General features: G+C 40.9%; 1 protein-coding gene and 1 non-coding gene across 3 annotated transcripts in view; one reads left to right on the forward strand and one right to left on the reverse strand.

Annotated features, from left to right (window-relative positions):
• The window catches only part of SNX3 (sorting nexin 3), a 43519-nt gene extending 34897 nt beyond the window's left edge, over positions 1–8622 (reverse strand). The window contains exon 1 of one of the 2 annotated variants that reach the window (XM_081828759.1): positions 8209–8622. In XM_081828759.1, the coding sequence (XP_081684885.1) occupies positions 8209–8370 (162 nt within the window). In that variant the 5' untranslated portion in view covers positions 8371–8622. The remainder of the gene's footprint in view (positions 1–8208) is intronic. The other variant, XM_081828758.1, reaches the window with a different exon arrangement.
• LOC115939554 (U6 spliceosomal RNA) lies at positions 2996–3099 on the forward strand. Its single transcript, XR_004074349.1, has one exon. It is a non-coding gene; the product is annotated as a U6 spliceosomal RNA (small nuclear RNA).
• Positions 8623–11696: the final 3074 nt, after the last annotated feature.

The following is an 11696-nucleotide window of genomic DNA, read 5'->3' on the forward strand; positions in this document are numbered from 1 at the left end:
AGAGAGCTTAAGGGAGAGAGGGAGAAAATCTTCAGCAGACTCTGCACTGAGCACAGGGCTGGACACAGGGCTTGATCCCACAACCCTGAGATCATGATCTGAGCTGAAAGCAAGGGTCGCGTGCTCAACAAACTGAGCTACCCAGGCACCCCTGGGTGTAAATTTAAATAAAGGCCTGACAATACATAATATATGCCTAGCCAACAAGACTTTTATCTACTTCTGTTTCTACTTCAAGATAATGAATAATGTCAAGGCAAGAGAGGAGTGAGATGCAAAGAACTGGACATAAGGAGGGGAGCTTTGAGACTCCTTTCTTCCTCTGTATGGATTAGAATTCCCAAATTTACTATGGAACAGAGAAACTCATCCCACAAGGCAAGAGTGGGAAAAAACATAAAGCAAACAATCTATAGGTAGCAGGTGTGGAAATAATTTAAGGAAAGCCAAGCAAACAGAGATGCTATATCAGTGATAAAAATTATTTTAAGTCTTCTATGATTCTCTGGTAAGAGACACTGAACTCACTTATTTTGGTGGCTCAAATTATATACTCCTTCATTCGATACCATCAACTAAAATGCTGGTCCTAAGTAAAACTGCCTCCATAGTTTTAAACAGCCATTGAAGAAGAAAAAAATAAAAGATTAATCATGTATTTTCAACACCTCTAATCCAACCCCATACCCTATCAGATATGCCATGTCTTCATGATTGTCTCCTTTCTCAACTCACCAAAATTAACTTTCAGGAAGAAATCAAAGAAATCAAAACTCATTCACATTTAAAATTGTCAAAACTGGGGCATCTGGGTGGCTCAGTTGGTTAAGTGTCTGCCTTTGGCTCAGGTCGGGGTCCTGGGATTGAGCCCTGTGTAAGGCTCCCTGCTCAGTGGGGAGTCGGCTTATCCCTCCCCCTCTCGCACTGCTCCTCCCCCCTTCCCCCCCATGCTCACTCTTTCAAATAAAAAACCTTTAAAAAAAAAGACTGTCAGAACTAATGAGAACTCAATTTCATTTCTTACAAATCAAATGACCTTTTCTCTAAACTTTGAAATATCAGGCATCAGCAAAAAGTAAAGAATTAAGAGAGATGATCAGAATGTTGCTAAAGCCACACACCCTAGAAGGGCTGATCCCAATTACTTCTTTGCTATTGTGGTAAAGCAAAGAACTGTGCCTGTCCTTCCTTTCTTCACATGGTTGAAGATGTGACTAGATTTCCCAGCTTCCTTTGAGGAAAAGGGCAATGGGGCAGGAATATGTTTTCCCCTTGGCTAGAAGATGGATGTGATGCTGGCAGCTGAGAGTCAAGCCATGATACCAGCCCAGGCCTGCCTCTGAGACCTCTCATGTGAAAAATTAAACTCTCTATTGTTGAAGTCTCCGTGAGAACAGCCCAAACTGTATCCTAATGGATACCACCTTTCCTGAAAGTTACATCAAATGTCACATTTTACCGCCATGTCAAAATTCCTAGGTTCTAAATATTTCCTTAAGGAAGTAAAATTCTAGTTGAGAGCATTAAGTCATTTAACTAAGAAATCAGTAAAAAGCAGTACCAAGATTATAGTATTGCTTTTCTTGGACACCATCTTTCTTATCTGATGTTCAAAAAACTGCTGGCTCTGGGGCGCCTGGGTGGCTCAGTTGTTAAGCGTCTGCCTTCGGCTCAGGTCATGATCCCAGAGTCCTGGGATTGAGCCCCGCATCAGGCTCCCTGCTCAGCAGGGAGTCAGCTTCTCCCTCTGCCCCTTCCCCTGCTTATGCTCTCTCCCTCACTCGCTCTCTCAAAATAAAATAAATAAAATCTTAAAAATAAATAAATAAACTACCATTTCCCAAATCCCAACCCTACCCAATGAAGTAAGAATCAAAATAGTTTCAAACGCTCTCGAGGAGAATGTTCAGGACGGGCTCTGAAGGTCAGAAAATGCAGATTCAAATCCCAGTTTTGCCATTTAATACCCACGACTTTGGGCAAGTTACTTAACCTTCCTAAACTTCATTAATTCATACTGTCCACTACGTACCAAGTGCAGTGCCAGGTGTTGAATAAGAGTGATTATGACAGTCCCTGTCCTCTAGGAATTTATAGTGGAAGATACAGGAACTAAAGGAAGCCACAAACAAGCAAATAAATTTAATCCTTATAGGGCTACAAGGGTACACAGGAAGGAAATCCAGTCTAAATTCCAAGGATCAGCAAAATCTCTAAAAAGATGATAGTAAGGGGGCGCCTGGGTGGCTCAGCCAGTTACGCGTCTGCGTATAGCGCAGGTCATGATCTCAGGGTCCTGGGATTAAGCCCCGGGTAGGGCTCCCTGCTCAGCTGGGAGTCTGCTTCTCCCTCTGCCCCTCCCCACACTCGTTCTCTCTAATAAATAAATAAAATCTTTAAAAAAAAAGATGATAGTAAGGCTGAGTCCTGCAGGACAAGTAACAGTAGCCAGATGAGGCCACTAAAGGAAGACCATTTTATTTTTTTTAAAGATTTTATTTTTGGGGGACGTTTGGGTGGCTCAGTCTGTTAAGCATCTACCTTCGGCTCAGGGATTGAGTCCTCCATCGGGCTCCTTGCTCAGTGGGGAGCCTGCTTCTCCCTCTGCCTCTCTCTCTCTGACAAATAAATAAAAATCTTAAAAAAAAATAAATAAAAGACTTTCTGTTTTTAAGTAATCTCCACACCCAACGTGGGGCTCAAACTCACAACCCCAAGATCAAGAGTCATACTCTCCACCAACCAAGCTAGCCAGGCACCCTAGGAAGGCTGTTTTTAATGGCGGAGGAAGTGTGTAGACACAAGAGGCCTGGATAAAAGAGAATTCAGCTTATTCAGGAGATACAAGTAGTTCAAGAGAACTGGCACATAAAGTAAAAATGAGGGAGGGACAAGAGATGAGGATCAGATCAACAGGGACCCCAGCTTTTACAAAAGCAAAACAGGAATATTATCTATTCTCTTCAGTTACCTCAAAGATCATATATATATAGCAGTGCTCGCTTCAGCAGCACATATACTAAAATTGGAATGATACAGAGATTATCATGGCCCCTGCACAAGGATGACATGCAAATTCATGAAGCGTTCCATATTTTTTATATATAAAGCACAGTGCCTTGAATAGAAGAAGTACTGAAGTGAAAAATCTCCTCTTTAGCTTAAACACGCAAAGAAAAAAAAGTTTGCCTTTTATAACAGCACTAGCCAGCCACTCAACAACACGTTCTCTTCAGGTCATCTCATCAGAGCACAGAATTTAATAGCAAGCTCTTTGCAGCTGTTCATCTCTCCTGGGTGCATCTTACCCACTGTGCATTACTGAAGAGTCAACTCAGGTCTCAAGAGTACCAACTTGGGATTTCCTTCAAATGTTCAGACACCTGAGGGTGCCACCAAACTAGGCTGTAGACAACAAAGGTTTTAATGTCCTGTTTTAAATTAAGTGAACTGCAGCTGTGAAGCCATTCTGAACCAGGACCAGACTACTTCAAATCTAACCTTAGCTCTAACACTAGTCAGATAATTTACTTTGGGTGAGAGACAACCGTCTGTGCAGAACAATATAGAACAGTCCCTAATAACCCAATACAGCAGGACTACTTTTTAACTGTCACTGCCTCCCTCCCCAATCTTAAGGCATGGATGAGGTAAGAACAGAACCTTCAAAGGTAGTAACATGCCCATCCTTCAGGGAGATCCAGGAAGTCAGCTGAAGCTACCAGCAAAGATGTGTATCAGACAACATCTCATGGCCAGCTGATAAAGCTACCTCGATTCTGCGAGATGTCCTTTGGCACGAAAACACCTTGATTCTTTAAAATATTATTTTGAAAAAATATATTTGGGCCCTTTAATAATATGTTCTTATAAATCCTAAAAGCAAGTCTAAGAATTAATTTATTTCTCAGTTTCCAATCTGGATATTAATAACTTCCAATTTAAAATGAGAGGACTCTCCCAGAGTAAAATCACCAATACAGGTTTAGAATGGAAAACGGTTAAGGTGCTACTTTTACTGATGATCTTTCCTGTCAAAATGTTTATCAAACTTGCGGCGCCTGGATGGCACAGTCAGTTAAGCATCCACTCTTGATTTCGGCTCAGGTCCTGATTTCAGGGTCCTGGGATGCAGCCCTGTGTCAGGCTCTGGGTTCAGTGTGGAGTCTACCTGAGATTCTCTTCTCCCTCTGCTTCCACCCTCCCACCCCCCGCCAACACACACGCACTCTCTCTAAAATAAATAAATACAATCTTTAAAAAAAGTTTATCGGGACGTCTGGGTGGCTCAGTGGTTAAGCATCTATCTTCGGCTCAGGTCATGATCTCAGGATCCTGGGACTGAGTCCCACATAGGGCTCTCTGCTCAGTGAGGATTCTGCTTTTCCCTCTCCTTTCTCCCTCTGTCCCTTCCCCTGCTCATGCTCCCTCTCTCAAATAAATAAAATCTTTAAAAAAAATGTTTATCAAACTTCAGTATTCAGTTTTATGTTTTAATAAGCCTCAATTTTAAAAGGCTACTCTGTAACTATGTGAGGAGTTGAATGTTGGCTAATCTTATTAGGTAATCATTTCACAATATATGCACATAAAAAATCATTATGCTGTACACCTTAAATACATTATATATCAGTCATATCTCAATAAAACTGGAAAAAATAGGGGTGCCCGGGTGGCTCAGTCATTAAGCATTTGCCTTTGGCTCAGATCATGATCCCAGTGGGATCAAGCCCCCCACCGGGCTCCCTGCTCCGCGGGAAGACTGCTTCTCCCTCTCCCACTCCCCCTCTTGTGTTCCCTCTCTCACTGTGTCTCACTCTGTCAAATGAACAAATAAAATCTTAAAAAAAAAAACTGGAAAAAATACTACTATAATCATCACAGGAAATGTGCTACCTTAAAATATGAAGTATTCTATTAAGTATTTTTGGGCTTAATATGAAATTTACCACCTTCCAAATGACATCACAACTTTCTACATGGAATCACACAAAATAATAAAAACTGAAAACAAGTTCCTTGGTTAAATACTAAACAAGATGGCTTCTTTTATACTACATCTGCCTCCATGAAAGTATACTTCCATGCCAAGAAAATCTAACAATTTCAGTAACTCAACTGCATAGTAATACAGAAAAGTAGTTAGTTGATCACTGTCTTTTAAATTAGAACATATCTGCTTTTAGAAAGAGGTAACTTTTGAAAGCTTAGTATGTACCAATTAGCTAAAGAGATTTATGTACATTATCTCATTTAGTCCTATGAGGTAGGTGCTATTGTTAGCATACCTATTTTTCAGAGGTGAAGTGGAGTTTAGATTGTGTACCTTACTCTGCTTATAAATGATAAATCTATTCATTGAATTCAGAGCTCAAGAAAGATCCTTAACTTCACTCCTGTTCAAAACAATTGTCTCTAGTTACAATGGATCTTAACTAACTTAAAATCCCCAGAAAATTAAGGTTACATTATAGTACAAACTTCATAAACAGTGACTGAATTTCTCCTTTAAACTTCTCTTTAATATGCAAAAATAATTCTAGACCCTGAGCTTTCCTAAACCTTTCATCATTTATGGTGCTCTCTGCTGCACCTAGCCATTAGAACAATTTTTAAAAACATTAACACTGTACCAATTATTTTCAAAAGCCCAGAGATACTAATCAAGTGATCCTAATAGTCTTAAACACTACCCTCAACCCAAAAGATAAGTGGAGATTGGGAAACTTGCATTCTAAAGTGCCACTATCTAGATAAAATTACTCTCTGAATTAGAGTAATTTCAATCAGATTCTATAAAAATTGAACATTTTTCTCAAGACCAGAATTAGAAAGTAACTATAAGATAGTTTAAGGGCCCAAACTCCACATGGCATTTCAAGAGCCAAAGGCAGGGAATAGGGGCTAGGGAGAGAAGCAACAGTTTAGAAAGTAGTAATAAAATTACAAAATGACTTACCTCTTCATCTTGCTGGCCATTTTACCTTAACACAAGATTGTCATTACACTCAAAAATCATATGCTACTTAAATAAGACCTATTGTCCTACTATATGGTGTCCTGAGTTTTAAATTAACACATTACATATTAAAAAAAAACCCAATGGCATTTCACGACCATTAGAAACTCAATTACACTTTTTTAGGATACCTGCATTTATGACTATAAACATCATTAACACACAAAAAAACTGGTTTATATAACACAAACCAATGCAGGTGCATACTTTGTTAATTCCATAATTTATTAACCACTCTTAAAAAGGATTCTTAAAAATGTAAATGACCATACCATAAACACTATTTTTAAAGTGTCACATCAGCTATGCAGTAATAAAGTATCAGATGTATTTTTTAAATAATTAAATTATACTAGAATGCATTTATTACAATGCACCCAGCAAGATAAACACAAAGTTATTAAATGGAGGAAGTGGAAGCAGGAGATTTTGCTTCAGTTGTATGACAGGAAGTACTAGCTATGGAAGTTTAGGAACAGGAATACCAAGTTCTGTTTTAGCACAAGAAATAAAGGAAAACATGGCGGTGAATTAGGGTAAAAGAGGAAGTTCTTTTCAGTTAAAAATCTGCCATATATTTTAAAATCATTCCAAAAGTTAAAAAAAAAAAAAAAAAGGCCTTACTTTTTTACTAGGCTTATGTGGTAAAGTACTTCCGTTAAGTATGCTGGAGCCTGGATTTTGCAATTTCACTATAACAAAACTGCTTATGGCTCACATTTTACACATCCATAGGGACACTAGGGTGACCTGGAACATAAACTTTAGTTTCACATCTTAAAGTTTGATTATTAAAAATCTTTTAGCAAATACATGATACATTTTTTAAATGCATAAATTTCACAATTTGAATATACTTAACACTACTGAACTGTACACTTAAAAATAGTTGATGGTAGGGGCGCCTGGGTGGCTCAGCTGGTTAAGCGACTGCCTTCGGCTCAGGTCATGATCCTGGAGTCCCAAGATCGAGTCCCCCGCCTCCCCCCGCATCGGTCTCCCTGCTCAGCAGGGAGCCTGCTTCTCCCTCTGACCCTCCCCCCCCATGTGCTCTCGCTCTCTCATTCTCTCTCAAATACTAAAAATCTTTAAAAAAAAAAAATGGTTGATGGTAAATTACAGGTTTTTTAACCATACACACAAAAGATGCACAAGTTAATGAGAAATTACTCCATTTAAAAATTAATACTAACTTCTTAAAGTTCAATTACTGTAATATGAAATTATTACACTTAATTTTTAGTAAAATTTGTTGTCGTTTTTAACAGCTAGATTCGTTTCATGTGATTAATTTTTAAAGATACTTCCATACATGAGAAAGTTCTTTAATCCTGAACTACAGTGAAAGTGAAGCACTATTCTCAATTAGCATCTTTCAAATCATCTGAATTACTTATTGCTATCAAATACCAGTTACGAAATTTAAGTGTTTCTACTTTTCTACTTCAGCTGATTCCTTCATTCAGTTAAGTGCAAATCTCGAAATTAAGAGAGCAAGATCCCTAAATGAATAGGCTTTCTTAAAGCAGTTGTAGTTTTGGATTGTGAGGTAGACAACACTCGCCACACCTCAGGCTTTAGCACGATGGTGGCCCAGAATGCTAAGGTCAATCACTGTTCTCTCCAGGCTCAGCCCTACCAAATTCGTCAGGCTTTTATGAACACCCACTAGATTCTGTTCCGAAAAATGTACAACCTAGGTCAGTTTGGTAGCTCGGAAAGGGCCTGGACCAACCATCCAGCTTGGCTCGGCCACCTCTGGGAAAAGTCTCCAGTTCAAGAAAACTGGGAAAACTTCAACTTTGCGCAAACCCCCTTCCTCAGTCACATCTAGCTCCCCTCCCAATGAAGCACTGTGTTCTCGAAAGATCTACACCTTTCCAACTCAAATGTCATTCCCAGATCAGCTGCTTGAGGGGCAAGCGGCGCTCATCCCACGCCCTCTTCTTCGAGCACCTTCTCGAAGTACCAGTGCTGGGCTCAGCTCACTCTGCAGCCCCTTCCAAGCCTTAGAGGAAGAAGGGCCCTGGCCCAAGACCCCGCCCGTGGACAAGGCTGCCCGACCGAGTCAGCCCGCGACTCTTGACCCGGGCGGCTGCAGCCGCCGGAGGGAATCAACTCGTGGGTCGGCTGGGGGAGACCACGGACGGCGGGAGGGGTCTCTCTGAAGGGGAGAAAGACGGCCTCACCTTGACCCTGATTTCGTAGGTGGTGAAGCGGCCCCGGCCGACCCCCACCGTCTGCGGGTTGCTCACATCGATCTCGAGGAAGTTGCTGGGCGGCCCGTAGGCATCATTCAGGTTCTGCGGCTTGGTGATCAGCCGCCGGGTGTCCGCCACGGTCTCCGCCATTTCTCTACTGCAGCCGCCGCCGCCGCCGCGGACTCCCTCCGCCCCCTCCGCGTTCCACCGACGCCGCCGCTGCTGCCCGCCGCGGGGACACCGGGCTCGCGCACAGCGGTCGAGGCGAACGAGCACGTAGGACGGGCGTTCTCCCCCGAGCGAAGCTCCTCCCTGCGTCTCTCCAGCTTCCGCCTCTTGTGCCTAGAGGAGAAACAGCTGACTCGCCGGGACGCCGCGCCCTGGGCCTGGGAGGCCCAGCTGAGGCCGCGGAGGGGGACTGCGGATTAGGCGACGGCAGTCACGGGACTTGTAGTCGTGAACAGGTTCCGGCCAGACTACAGCGCCCACAATGCACCGGGCGAGCGCATCGCCGCCTGGCTGAGGTGGAAGTGCTGCGGGACCTAGGGGCCTGGGGGTGGGCGCTTCCTGTCTTTTTGCCGCCGCCTTGGCCTGGAGCGGTGGGAGGAAACACGGAAATGGGCTTCGTGGCCTTGGGGGCTGCGGAAACAAAAGTTAAACGGCGAGATTTGGGGGATTTGCCCACAGTCGAAAAAAAGCTCCCGCTAACTCTACGTCAACCTACCAAATGTCTCACCGTGAACCACTGAAAATGCCTTTCTAGGTAACCATTAACGTGCCTCACATGAGTTTGACATCAACGTGACAGTTTGACCATTCGCGTGTCTGGAATGATAAATGGAAGGAGATAAAGTAGGAGAGTGCAATTCAGACAAAGACCTTGCCAAATCACCCCACTAAGGTCAAATCGTTTGGAGACTGTTGGGCTCTCTAAAACAAAATAACGTAGTAAGTGGGCTGAAACCTGCCTTTAATGACCTATGTTTGGGTAACCTGCAACTTTCTTCCCTCATTTCCCACAAAGTTCCAGTAAGTTAAAAAAAAAAAAAGTGGTAAATGTATTTCTACAGCATTTGAAATGAAACTCAAGCCTTTATAAAAAATGGGGGAAAAAAAGATAAAACAAGTAGATGGTAGTTCATCTGTAGCAAATGCAGATTTCGAACTTTGAGGTAGAAGGATAAATTTCTATCCCTGCCTAGAGAGTTATCTCTGTTTATATCATAGTTCTGCAACTATGTCTGCATTTTTAAAAGTATGTTGAGTTTCAGAAACCTCATTCACTTTAAATAATCTGACCCTTAAGATGAAAAACTGCCCAGATCATTAGCAACTATTCCTAATAACACTAAGAACAGTTGGAATAAAGGAATTACTTAAATATGATATAGACTATTTTCCAGAAAATTAACATTCATTAATTCAACAAATATTTATTGAAGGTCTAGTAGGTGTTTTTCAATTGTAGTACGAGAGAGTTAAGGGTAAATAAGACATGGAAATTCTCTGAATTCATCAGGTCTGCTATAGAGTCTATCTTGGGGAGACATAATAAGTCAATAAATAATATGACTGGTGCTATAAAGAAAATAAAGCTGGGATAATGTGATAGAGAATGAGACAAGCTCATTAGACAGGGTGGTCAAAGAAGCCCTCTCTGAGTATCTCTTTCAAAAGAGTAAGGGTAATGTCAGAATAAGTATGTTTAGACAGCACTTCCTGCTGGGCCTGCCTGCTGTTGCCAGAGACCAAATGGGAACTTGGCTGGTATGATTACAGCAGTGAGCTCGAGAATTGAATATAGATTGTAGGGGAGGAAAAAAATTTCCTTCTACCTTTCAAGATCATCCAGCTGGTTTAAGAATCAAATTGATATGAGACAGATTAACAGGAGAAAAAATCCAAAGTTTAATTACATGCTCATGAAGGCCCAATAATGAAATCGAGATCCAAAGAAATGACCAAGGCAGGCAATTTTTATACTTTTTAGACAATGAGACAAAAATCTGTGAGGAATTAATAGGACACAGAAAACAGGTTTGGGAGCTTTGATTAGTAAATCTGAGAAGAATTTGGGCTGGGATAATAGAGTAGTAAAAATTAACAAGGTTTTTTTCTATAACTTTCTAGACTTTAAAGTCCCAATCTCTGGTGGTAAGGATTTTTTTTTAATTTTTTTTATTTCTTAGTGCAGGAAGGATACTTTCCATGTGGGAGATTTATTTCCTGCTTTCAGAGGGGAGAGAGGAGTGTCTGAGTGTGCTTGCACCAACTGTTTCCCAAGTAACTTTTACTTAAAATAATACGCCAAACTGGCACTTTTGGGGAGAGCCTGCCTTTGGCCCCTATGAGGTGACATTTTGAATTAGAATATATGTGAGCTAAGAGACCAGGAACCACTGTATTGTGCTATCATCTGTGACTCTTGAACAAAGCCCTCATGGGATATTCTCATAGGAAGCTTCTGTCTCATTCCTTGGAGGCCATGCAGAGCAGCTTTGGGCAGAGGCAACAATTGCCTGCGGTGGGAAGCAGCTACAGAGGATCCAGCACAGCAATATAGCAGCCAGACAGCTAAGAAGAGCTTCCTGGTATAAACGTTGGGAGCAACATTATTTTTCAGAATATATGATTGTAGTCCTAGAAAAATCCCCAAAGAGTAAGCTACTAGAATTAACATGAGAATATAGTGGCTGAACGAAAGTACAGACCCTATTTATAGTTTTTCTCTGTCCCAGCAGAGAAATGGAGTCAGAATGGAGACTATATCTATTTTTAATTATTGGAATTAGAAGAGGAATATTCATGATGTATTGGTGAGGATCACAGAAAAATCTGTCCAGTATGATGTCATTTGGGTAAACAAACAGAACAAAAATAATATATAAAGATATGTACATCTATATTGCAGATTTTTATATGTGCATGGGAAAAAGTATGGAAAGATATATAACCAGGCTGTCAACACTGGTAACTCAAGAGAGAGTGGCAATTGCAGTTGGGAAAGGAATGGGAAGACATCACCGTGTTCTAGGGATAGACTAAGATGTTAGAAAACTATTACCAGCTTTATGTTTTCCTAAACGGCCTAATTGTAGAAAAATAATTTGTTAGTATACCTGTATTACTATGGGACCATGAGAGATGAGAGTTGTGTCCCTTCAGAAGTATACTACAATATATATATATATATACACACATATACTTTTGTATCTTGTTTCACTTAACAGTGTATCTTGAAGATAGTTCCATATTTGTACTGCAGCAAAGTATTCCATGACATGATGTGCCATAATTTAACTTGTCCCCCTATTAACAAATATATATGGGATCTCAAACTTTCACTATTACAGTGTTGCAATGAATAGCCTGAATATGCTATCATCACACACACACAGGATTATATTTGTAGGATAAATTTCTGTAAATGGAATTACTAGGTCAAAGGATATATATATATTTATGAAAGGTATTGC

The sequence above is a fragment of the Leptonychotes weddellii genome, chromosome 8 (genome assembly GCF_054177405.1).
Source record: "Leptonychotes weddellii isolate Sample4059 chromosome 8, ASM5417740v2, whole genome shotgun sequence".
In the NCBI taxonomy this organism is placed as follows: Eukaryota; Metazoa; Chordata; class Mammalia; order Carnivora; family Phocidae; genus Leptonychotes; species Leptonychotes weddellii.